The 12,446-nt window shown below is 45.4% G+C and overlaps 1 protein-coding gene across 2 annotated transcripts in view; it reads left to right on the plus strand.

The window, feature by feature from the left end:
• SERPINE2 (serpin family E member 2) overlaps positions 1 to 12,446 on the plus strand; it is a 101,212-nt gene that overhangs the window by 72,384 nt on the left and 16,382 nt on the right. For both annotated transcript variants that reach the window (XM_077290867.1, XM_077290866.1), the window contains exon 2: positions 10,070 to 10,350. In XM_077290867.1, coding sequence (XP_077146982.1) covers positions 10,095 to 10,350 — 256 coding nt within the window. In that variant the 5' untranslated portion in view covers positions 10,070 to 10,094. The remainder of the gene's footprint in view (positions 1 to 10,069; positions 10,351 to 12,446) is intronic.

Genomic DNA, 12,446 nt, shown 5'->3' on the forward strand with positions numbered 1-12,446 from the left:
ACTTTTTGAACGCAAGATTGGCTGGAATCAATGGTGGCGCCATGTTGCGTTTGGAGACCCCTGATGTGCCTAAACAGTGGAAACCCCTCAATTCTAACTTCAACACTAACCCCAACACACCCCTAATCCTAATCCCAACTGTAGCCATAACCCTAATCACAACCCTAACCCCAACACACCCCTAACCACAACCCTAACCGCAACACACCCGTAACCCTAATTCCAACCCTAATCCTAACCCTAATCCCAACCGTAACCCTAATCCCAACCCTAACCACAACTGTAACCCCAACACACCCCTAACCCTATCCGTAACCCTAACCATAAGCCTAATCTTAACCCTATTTCAAACCCTAGCCCTAATTCCAACCCTAACTCTAATTCCAACCCTAACCCTAAGGCTATGTGCCCACGTTGCGGATTCGTGTGAGATTTTTCCGCACGATTTTTGAAAAATCTGCAGGTAAAAGGCACTGCGTTTTACCTGCGGATTTACAGCAGATTTCCAGTGTTTTTTTGTGCGGATTTCACCTGCGGATTCCTATTGAGGAACAGGTGTAAAACGCTGCGGAATCCGCACAAAGAATTGACATGCTGCGGAAAATACAATGCAGCGTTTCTGCACGGAATTTTCCGCACCATGGGCACAGCGGATTTGGTTTTCCTTAGGTGTACATGGTACTGTAAACCTGATGGAAAACTGCTTCGAATTCGCAGCGGCCAATGCGCTGCGGGTCCGCGGCCGATGCGCTGCGGATCCGCGGCCGATGCGCTGCGGATCCGCGGCCGATGCGCTGCGGATCCGCGGCCGATGCGCTGCGGATCCGCGGCCGATGCGCTGCGGATCCGCGGCCGATGCGCTGCGGATCCGCGGCCGATGCGCTGCGGATCCGCGGCCGATGCGCTGCGGATCCGCGGCCGATGCGCTGCGGATCCGCGGCCGATGCGCTGCGGATCCGCGGCCGATCCGCTCTGTGTGCACATGCCATAACCCTACCCCTAACCCTACCCGTAACCCTAACCCTACCCCTAGTTCTAACCCTAGTTCTAACCCTAACCCTAGTGGAAAAAGAAAAAAAAATATTTTCTTTATTTTATTATTGTCCCTACCTATGGGGGTGATAAAGGGGGGGGGGGTGTTTATTATTTTTTTATTTTGATCGCTGTGATAGAACCTACCACAGCGATCAAAATGTACTTGTAATGAATCTGCCGGCCGGCAGATTCGGCGGGCGCACTGAGCATGCGCCCACCATTTTGGAAGATGGCGGCGCCCAGCGAGGAGACGGACCGACACCGGGAGCCTCGGTAAGTATAAGGGGGGGGGGAGATCGGGGCACGGGGGGGCGTCGGAGCACCGGGGGGTGACATAGGAGCAGGGGGGGAGCGGGCAGGAGGACGGGGGAGCGGAGCACAGGACGGAGGGGACCGGACCCCATAACGGAGCACTGGAGGGGCGATCGGTGGGGTGGGGGGGGGGGGTCACTTCAGGTTTTCCAGCCATGGCTGATGGTATTGCAGCTTCGGCCATGGCTGGATTGTAATATTTCACCAGTTTTTTAGATGAAATATTACAAATCGCTCTGATTGGCAGTTTCACTTTCAACAGCCAATCAGAGCGATCGTAGCCACGGGGGGGGTGAAGCCACCCCCCCTGGGCTGAAGTACCACTCCCCCTCTCCCTGCAGATCGGGTAAAATAGGAGTTAACCCCTTCACCCGATCTGCAGGGACGCGATCATTCCATGACGCCACATAGGCGTCATGGGTCGGGAAGGGGTTAATGCGGATTTGTATGCGTTTTTGTAGGCAAAACAAAGATGTTATTGAACAAACAAATTGTGATGACGTTTCTTGTTCAACCTCTTCATTTACATACTCCATTGAATGTTTACACACACAGATGGGAGATAATAGATATATCAATAGATAGGTAATACCAAGACCGATGTTCAGTAATAAACATAAAATGTACTAAAGAGTTAAATAAAGGCGCACGCACACACTCTGCATTTTTTTTTTTTTTTTTTAAATTAAACAGATATTGCGTTTAAGACCGGGGTCACACTTGCGAGAAACTCACACTAGTCTCACACCTCAATACCCGACACTGCCGCCGGCACTGGGACCGGAGCGTTCAGCTACGTAGAAATACATGCAGCCGCACGCTCTCTTCCGGAATGCCGGTGGCAGTGCCGGGTATTGGGGTGCGAGACTTGTGTGAGTTTCTTGCAAGTGTGACCCCGGCCTTAAACGCAATATCTGTTTAATTAAAAAAATAAATAAAAAAATGGCGTGGGCTCCCGCACAATTTTCTGCGCCAGAGAGCGAAAGCCGGAGGCTGATGTTTATAGCCTGGGAAGGGGTTAATCTCCATTGATCTTCCCAGGTTATGAATTTCAGCCCGCAGCTGTATATTTAGCCTTTCCTGGCTATTAAAAATAGATGGACCCCCCCCCCACCCCCCAAAAAAAAAATTACGTGGGGTCCCCCTATAATTAATAGCCAGAAAGGCTATGCAGACAGCTGTGGGCTGATATTCATAGCCTAGAGGGGGCAATGGATATTGCCCCCCCCTCTCCGGCTACAAACACCGGCTCCCAGCTGCCCCAGAAATGGCGCAGTAAGATGCGCCAACTCTGGCACTTGGCCTCTCTCTGCCCACTGCCTGTAGTGGTGGCATATTGGGGTAATAAGGGGTTAATGTCACCTTTTGTAAGGTGACATAAAGCCCGGTAAGTAATGGAGGCGTCAATACGACGCCTATCCATTACGAATCCTATAGTAGTGAAAGGGTTAAATAAAGACACAGCCAGAAAAAGTATTTTACTATTCTTAATTTCACAATACTTACAACCACATCTAATTCCCCAAAGCCATCGACCACCAGCAAAAAAAATAAAATAAAATAAACCAACACAAATACTCCCTGGTCTGACGCAGTCCATTTAATAACGAGTGTCCCACGACGATCTCCCCTATAGAGCTGTCACATCAGGAGATGTGACAGCTCTATGTCTCCTGTCAGTGTTTCACTGGAGGCATAATGGCTCCTGCAGTGTTATCACTGAGGGTTCAGTGGCCTCTCACTTTACAGATCTGCTGCGTGAGAATTTTCCCACGCAGCGGTGCTGAAAGTGACAGTATGAACTATACTGTACTCACAGCGGCAGAGGGATACAGTGCAGAAGATGTGACAGCTCTCCATGGGAGATCGTCGTGGGACACTCGTTGTTACATGGATTACATCAAATCAGGGAGTATACTGTTGGCTTATTTTTAACTGTTTTTACAGGTGATGAAGGGCTTCAGGGATTAACTCTATGGTGAGTATATACTGTAGCTGCATGGTGAGAATATACTGTATGTTGTATGTACCGTATGTCTATGCATGTGCAGCGCCCCAGAGTCCTGGTCGTTGCAGTACTGATGCTCCGCCGCTAAGGGGGGCTATGGTACGTCTGATGGCACTGAAGGGGTTCACCTGACCAGGTATCACAGACACCAATACACTTCACAGTCTGGCCTCCAGGGGGAGCTAAGGGTGCTATGTATTAGGCCACTCCTCACAGTCTGGTAAAACTGGGGGTTAGACAGGAAGTTAGGGAGAAGCTGACTGGGTTGGAGCCAGGCAACATCCTGTGGCAGAGGGTGTTGCCGGGGAATATTCAGGGGGGTCACTGTCAGGGGTGGGATCCTGACAGAGGCCTAGCGAACAGGGAGAACGTTACGGGGCCGCGCCTGCACGAGATAGCGGCGGTACCCTAAGAAAGGACAAGAAGCGAGGTTCATTGTGCTGAGTGAGAAACGAGATCAACGCAACAAGGAGAAACACCAGTAGGAGTCGTGCTGCAAGACGAGGCAACATCCTACCGAGGCGCGCAGCCGGTGGCCGGAACGCCGAGGAAGTATAGAGCCCAGGCCTAACTTCAAACCTACGGCAGGACAGTCAGTTATAGGCGGGCTGTCTCACTCAAATCACCTAAGAAGACAGGGGGCAACAACTGGAGAGGGGCGACAGGGTCCCAGAAGAGCTCCGAGTCTACCCGTCATACGGGTGCGTCCTATCCATATGATCTGGGGGACGAAGCAGAACATCATAATCGAGTTGTGAGGGAACTTCAGAAACAGACACAACAGTTGTGGGGACTATCCCGTAAGCACAGCAGGGGAGGACCACAACACACAAGCGCTAGAAGGTAGGCACAGATTTCCACCTGCAAAGGGAACTCTGGAGGTGCCATCGGACCGGTCGGACTTGCGCAGCCTGGTTAACCGTATTCCGGACTGAGGATCCTGAAGCCTTCAGTAAAGAGACTGCAACCTGGTGTCCTCGTTATTTACTGCGACCTGCACCACATCATAACATCATCACCATACCACCCCCACCTTTCATTGGGCGCCCCTCAGCAGGGTCACGGACTGGGGCTAGCCACCGTGACAACCCCAGAGCAGAGACTCAGAGGCCCGGTACCGGGTACCCCTCGGCCCTGCGGCAGTGGGGGCGCTACACATGTACTGTGGTTTTTTAATTTTTTTTATTTTACACTTGAACACAGTAGCCAGATGATGGGACTACTACTGTCCCATCATCTGGCTACCTAAGAAAAATGAAGGACAGCATCCAATCCAGGTGAAACACTCCTTTTATTGTGCCAAATGCACAATAAAAGGAGCGTTTTTCACCTGGATTGGATGCTGTCCTTCATTTTTCTTGGGTATGTACATTTCCACTTTGGTCCGTGGAACTAGGAAGGGCAGCCCTGTGTGCTGTCAGCTACTCTCTAAATTTTGAACTATCATCTGGCTACCTGTCACTGTGGCAGGCAATGTCACGCGCACACACAGCCCAGACACAGTATCCGCCCACACACTCTCTCCCCTCCCGATCTGCAGCGTTTCTCGCAGGCACATCCACAGCAAAACCGCAGATCTTTTTTAAACCTGCAGTTTTGCTGCGGATTGCTGGAAGTCAATGGGTGCAGAAATGCTGCAGATCCGCAAAAAGTATTGACATGCTATGGAAAAAAAACGCTGCGATTCCGCGTGGTTTTTTTCCGCAGCATGTGCACACAAAATGTTAATTTCACATAGACTAACATTGCTTGTGCACTACACTGCAGATTTTATGCAATTCCGTGCGTCCAAAAATTCTGCGGATCCGCATCAAAATCTGCAATGTGTGCACATACCCTTACTGTAAATTGATGTGAGAGGAAAAAGGAGGAGGGGGATGAGAGTGACTTCAGAAATTTAATATTTTCTATGACAAACACTAAAATAATTGAAAAAAAAATCTAAACATGTTTGGTATCACCGTAATCTTTGAAGAGAATCCTATTGCATGGTCCTTTTTTGCTACAAAATGTACACTGTAAAAATAATTCCCAAAAACAATGTCTAAATAACTTTTTTCCTTTCCCTGTTTTCGAGTACACTGTGATTAAAATGAATGGTGTTTTTCAAAAGCAAAACACATCCTGCAAAACACAAGCCCTCATATGTCTGTGGATGGAAAAATAAAGAGTTATGGCTCCGGGAAGAAGGGGAGGGGAAAAAAAAGGAAGCAAAATGGGCAGCGACGTGAAGGGGGCTAATATTCCTGGTTAGGAACAGAGTTGTTCATGGGCAAGTATCAATCAAGTTATATTCATACAGTCAGGTCTGTAGTATAAGTGACTCATTTTTTCCAATTATCTTTAAACTCAAACTATGACCTCCTGACGAAACTGCAGAGGCAGTGAAATGCGCATCGAGGTGTAGCCACAGACTGTCACCCTGTTAGAAATATGGCCGCAGGTAATTGATGTATTTTGCCATATTTAGCATGACAACTATTGGAGCCATTTTGGCTATATAATTTTCCTATAGCCCTTTAGGGCAATGAATACCAGATGGTTGTTTTATGCACTACGGATCCATTAGAAACATATATATGGATATATTTGCTGGCATTGCATGTTACTTAATTTTATAAATAACCAGCATGGATATGTATATCATCATGATAGGTCGTTAGCAGGCTTTATAAGTCATAGATCTCTATATGCTCTGTCTTTGTGTTATGATTGTCCATGATTATTGGGGAATTGTACCCCTTGCTATTTATTACATGTTATAGTGTTCTTGTAAAAATGTATTAATTTGTTTGGGTATATATCAGTAATTAAAGATGCTATCATTTATAATTTTGATCGTGTTGCTACTTCATTTGCTCTATTGGTTGTTAGTTATTGGACTTAAAGAGGATCAAGTGTATTTATTGTGGAGGAATTGTTTAGGTTGTAAACCCAAAAGAAGTTGGAATTCTTTTTTTTTTTTTATTTTTTTTTTTTTTTTATTTTGTATGACCTCCTATAGGTCTTTGCATACCGGCATGGTAGAGCCGATAGATCTGTGTTGTCAATGGGTTAACCTGGCACTAGGGATAAGCAAACCAGTGGAGGTTCGGGTTTGTCGGGTTCCAACGAACAGTAATCCAAATTTCGGTTTGGGTGCCAGAACTCTCCCCGAACCCCATAGACTCACTCTGGACTTGTGGGTGAAGTCAGTGTTAGGAGTTTAGAACCTGACACTGTATGTACTCTGAAATTTACCTCTGGGGTTCACTCATCTCTACCTGACGTTACTCACATGGTCAATGCTTGAGTTAAAATAAAGATAAGACTACCTGTTTTGTAACACACATTTTGTGGCACATATCAATGTCGTATTTCATGTTCAGCTTAATTCTCTGAGAAGAGCTACCGACTGATTAGTACAGTCTTCCTTCCATATTAAAAATGGCAGTGGATTGGTGGATAAGGGACGAGACCCATCTATCAGCATTCTCCAGTTAAACGGATTTCCCATGTGCTGTGGATTTCAGCTGGAGCACGCTGATGAACAGGTCTAGTCACATCAAATGGCACAGCTTACCATAGTTTCTTTTAAAATGTGGCAGGGAGGATGTTCATCTGTGCATTGTGAAAATGGTTGCACTCAATCGTGTTTAAAGCATGTCAATGTGGAATACATGAAATGTGAATGGCAAAAATGGTTTTTGAATATTAGGAAAAATACATGAGACGCTTTGACGTTTGTTGATGGGCAGACATTTGGCCAAATTTTGTGCAAAGTGGCCTCATGAGTCTGGTGGGTCCCTGACCAGTGTGAACACCTCTCTAAGGCCAGGATCGCACTTGTGAGAAACTCACATCTCAATACCCGGCACTGCCCCCGCAAACTCAGACCCGAGTGCCAGCAGCAGTACCTGGTATTGAGATGCGAGACTCGTGCGAGTTTCTCGCAAGTGTGATCCCAGCCTAACACTGATGTCTGAATGCATGGGTGTTGTGAATTCTGCTCTTGGGTTCCCTCCGGTGGTTGTTGGTAGTAATGCAGTTGTCCCTAGGTTGCAATCCTGGGCAGGTGTCCCTGCTGATTGCAGCTCTGACTGGGATATTTAGGTGTGCAGGATTCATTAGCCCTTGCCAGTTGTCCATTGTTCTTGGAGGTTTTGCATCTCTGTCTGGTTCCTCCTGCCCTGCTGCCAAATCAGCTAAGATAAGTGTCTGGTTTTGTTTCTGCAGCACACATGCTGTGTGCCTTACAATTCAGTACTATTCAATGTTTTTTCTTGTCCAGCTTAGACTGTGTTTGGATATTTCAGTCTAGTTGGATTCTCAGGAGATGCAGATATACATTCCATGTCTTTAGTTAGATGGTGGAATTTTTGTATTATCTGCTGTGGATTTTTTTAGGGTTTTAATACTGACCGCTTAGTATTCTGTCCTATCCTTTCCTATTTAGCTAGCGTGGCCTCTTTTGCTAAATCCTGATTTCTGCCTGCGTGTCTTTCCTCTAATACTCAGTCAATATTTGTGGGGGGCTGCCTATCCTTTGGGGTTCTGCTCTGAGGCAAGATAGAATTTCCATCTATAGGGGTATTTAGTCCTCCGGCTGTGTCGAGGTGTCTAGGATGTGTTAGGTACACCCCACGGCTACTTCTAGTTGTGGTGACAGTTTAGGGTTTGCGGTCAGTACAGGTTCCACCTACTCCTGAGAGAGTCTCATGCGGCTCCAAGGTCACCGGATCATAACAGTGGGTGAATATGGACACCTCTCTCAGTAAAGCCTACATTTTATTTGTATGCTAGTTTTCTGACTGAGCACTCCACCCTTCACCATGTGGTGGTTTTAATTACAGCTGGTTCCTGCCAACCCATAAATGTAGGCTTTACTGAGAGAGGTGTCCACATTCACCCATGCATTTAGACATTAGCCTTAGAGAAGTCTTCACACTGGTCAGGGACCCATTAGACTCATGAGACCACCTTGATATTGGTTGATGGGCTGACATTATTTGGCCAAATTTTGTGCAAACGTCTATTTTTTTCCTAATATTGAAAAGCCATTTTTGCTATTTACATTTCATGTATTTCACATTACTTTAACACAATTTGAGTACAACCATTTTCGTATATTGTACATGTAAACTAAGTTTGATGTGCCTGTCAGTTTTCTGTTATAAGGCCGGTGTCACACTTGCCAGTGCAATGCGAGAAAATTGCATCAATACCCGGCACTGCCGCCGGCACTCGGGACTGGAATGTTCAGCTGCATAGAAATACATGCAGCCACACACTCCGGTCCTGAGTGCCAGCGGCAGTGCCGGGTATTGATGTGAGAGACTCGCAAGTGTGACACCGGCATTAGGATGTTCATCTGATCACCATGATCCGGTTCCTGGTGATCTGTAGGAAGCCATGATTGGTTAGACCAATGCAGAGAAAATGTAGTTTAAATATTGGTCTTTCAGACGAATGGCTGTTGGTCAAATAAGGGCAGCTCAAGTCTGCCACAATGGCGGCCATTTGTAATTAGTAACCCTGAATTCTGGATCATAGGGAATGGTTCTGTATCAAAGGAAAACCTGAAAAGTGGATGTTGGTGTGTATAATGGCACACAGGACTTATTACTGGGGTTTTAGGAAAGGATTACTTTTACATTGTTGCCCATTCAAATAGGGCTCGAATTACGGTACCTGGTAGGGGCCGTGACACAGTTGACAGAGCTGGGCTGTTCAGCTCCACAATGGCTAACATCCAACAACCACTTGCAGCGAGAACTGATAACTGCTGTCTCCAAACTCTACTCATTTGGTACTGATGACCGATAATATCCATTGGATAAGTTCAAAAGAAAAGTAGTGGAACAACCATTTTAATGAGCACTACAATGTGGACATTCAGTCCTACTACAACTTGGTCCTTGCTGTTTAACGTTTCTTTTAATTTTGAATGAACCTTTGTGTAGTGGATCTACTCCTAATACTGTAGCTTAGACTGAAGCTGTTCATGTTTGTTTTTTTTTGTTTTTTTAAGACTTGGCTTTAAACTATTATAATCAAAGCATTTGACATGGTTCCCAGGCTTTGACTCTCTAGACATTTTTAGCTGATTAGAAGTCCTCCTTCAATTTTTCTCTAGGCTTCTATCCCCTCAATTTCCTGCACTGGCATAATACCAGGTTGAGTGTTACTAGCTTGCTCTATGTTGAGTTGGGAATGCCAGCGGTATATAAAAATGTTAATTTTTCTCTGAAATGCTGTTAGCCACAAAAAAGTTACAAAAACCTGATATTTTCAGATGCAGGATCCACTGCAATCCCAATAACCATACAGTCATGGCTATATTATGTGCGTTTTGCAACTTGAAGAAATCTTGATGTGCAGAACCGAGCGCACAATAGGGTGATGCCCAAGGGAGGGAGAGTGGGTCAGTGCTTGGTTAACGCTCACCTGGTGGAGTTGTGACAGGCAAAACTCCTATGTGGTCATGAAGAAAACCAGCTGCTGCCACTTTGTTTCTCGAATAAATCCTCCAGGAAATATTGGATCCAGTTGGTTGAAACATGTTGGGTGGGCTGCACTGCTGGGGTAAATCGATTCTTCAGCAATAATGGGTTTTTTTGCTTTACAACATGCACATCATCCTTGTAACAGTCAATATATCTAAGGGCATAGTATCTGATACTTCATGAGCAAAAGGAAATGTATGATCAAATCGTGCCTCATCTTTATTTTCAGGCAATCCCGAAGGTGTTTAAAGATCATGAAGAAGCTGCTCTTGGCTTTACTTACGGTGGTGTACTTGACGTCTGTGCAGTCTCAGATCAACCTGTTATTGCTTGAGGAGCTGGGTTCAGATATTGGAATTCAAGTGTTTAACCAAGTGGTAAAGAACAAGCCTCATGACAATGTGGTCATATCTCCCCATGGAGTCGCTTCAGTCCTTGGCATGCTTCAGCTGGGTGCAGATGGCAAGACAAAAAAGCAGTTGACAACAGCAATGCGGTATAAAGTGAATGGTCTGTTTTATTTCACTTTTTCTTTTGTCTGTTTATTATATGTGGGTTGCACCTTATGTACATTTTAAACTGAGAATGGATATCTGTGTATATAAATTAATTATACTGACTAATCTCCTCCAGACTGTATTATTCAAGTGTCCAATTAACTCAGTTCCCACCTGTGTTCTGACATCTGGAATGGAGAGGTGTAGGATGTGCACAGGTGACACATTTGCGAACGCAAAACAGCTACCAAACTGTCTCATGCATGGGTCCTGTTCCAGTAGATGTTGCTTTGTTGATTTCTCAACTAAACCAACCAAAGCCCTTCTTTTACTTCCTTATGCCCCCTCCCCCCTAAAAAACAAAACAAGCTCATCTGTGAACAGCAAATTTTTTTTATCTCACAACCTTGCAACCTTTACAAAGTTAATTTTGCTCCTATTGTGGGTTGTTTGTGATCCCACACACGAAGTTACTCCATTCATAGCCCTCATAAAGTATAATAGCAGAAACTGACCCCCGCCCCCTCCAAACACCATATGATACCCCCACAGTGAATTTCTCCTCAGTACCCTCCACATGCACAATAGGATGGCGCCCACAGTGTCCCAACCTCCCAACACGCACAACCCTACAACTCAGTATAATTGGCCCCTACATTATTTATTTTTAAATAAGTACAAATGGCGATCCGCACCACAGGCATATGATCTAGTGACATTACGACTGTGTCAGGACTCTGAACATTTTTTATTACCTTTTTGTGCATTACTGCCCTTTTCCAAGATGGCGTCTTTGGTCTCATGTGCACTGTCTTCCTGCTATAAAACTTCACCCCAGCCTTCAGTCTGTGCTAGAGTATTCTGCCTTGCATCCAGCTCCTGACCTCTGATTACTCCCTGGCTATACACCTGCTCCTGTGAACCTGTGGGGTTATCCTGCTACTCTGCTCTGAGTTCCTGCTGCATACACCAGTTCCAGTAATCCTCCTTCATCTGCTGCTCGTGTTTGCTTCCATCTGCATTTGCTGGACATGTAAGCTGTTTCTGCTCTGCAAGAAATTTATTATCTATTACCCAGACCTCCCTGGTTGAGCTAGATATTATTTGAACTGCGAAGAAAAGAAAAAGTCGAGCGGGCACCGCCAAAGTATCCTATGCAATATAAGCCCGGTGCTACCAATGCGCCTTAAATAGCATGCAATAAAAGAAAGAAAAAAGAAGCACAATAAAGGTGCACACACAGCCACAATACTATATAATACAAAAGCTTTATTGAGACCAAGTCACAGTGCATGTGTACATAAAAACATTTAAAAACAGCATAAAATATATGCCTGAACACACTTAATCAATGTCCTCTGAATATAGGGACATGAAAATTAGCAGGCTCCAAAGGAAAAATAATCCTAGTAAACCCCTGCGTGAGATACATGCAATATAAACACAATCTGCTGCAAGTATGTGCCTGCATTACAGGTTCCGATGTCATATCTATTTTTACATAACAATTTGAATGTAGAAAATGAATAATAAATAAATAAATTTGACCATTCACATGTTATATGCTATAAATATTTTACAATTTATCTAGCATCCAGTAACGTTGTATTAGCACATTTTACGTCCTCAGTTCTATATATGAGTAGCCAATAAACACAGTTACACCACCGGAATTCCTGTTGCAAGCACTACCTGGCACATTTATGCAATGGTAATGCTATTAATACTCACTGAGAGGAACAAGCCTGCTAGCTCCCTACGCGTATCGCCACTCATGGTAGCTTCGTCAGGGGAAGTGTTAGTCGTCTAGTCATGTCCGACATATGTAGTGTAAGTGCACTTACTTAATTGGCCAATGATCGCCGGCACCTGTGTCCGGCAAGCATTGGCCTGTGAAACAGTCCATTAGTCAGATTGGGGATTTGTAAGATCCATCCTAATTCGTTACCTATGTTAATGTTGGGCCAATCCTTGGTTGGCCGGGATCTCTGACGCCTATCAGGAGAGACTTCTGGTCCCACCCTCACTACAATCTTAGCAGTCGCTTCCCATAGATGCCCGTCCTATTTCTAGACGTCCAAAATATACGTGGGGCAGACCTCACAGGAA

This window comes from Ranitomeya variabilis, chromosome 2 (genome assembly GCF_051348905.1).
Source record: "Ranitomeya variabilis isolate aRanVar5 chromosome 2, aRanVar5.hap1, whole genome shotgun sequence".
In the NCBI taxonomy this organism is placed as follows: Eukaryota; Metazoa; Chordata; class Amphibia; order Anura; family Dendrobatidae; genus Ranitomeya; species Ranitomeya variabilis.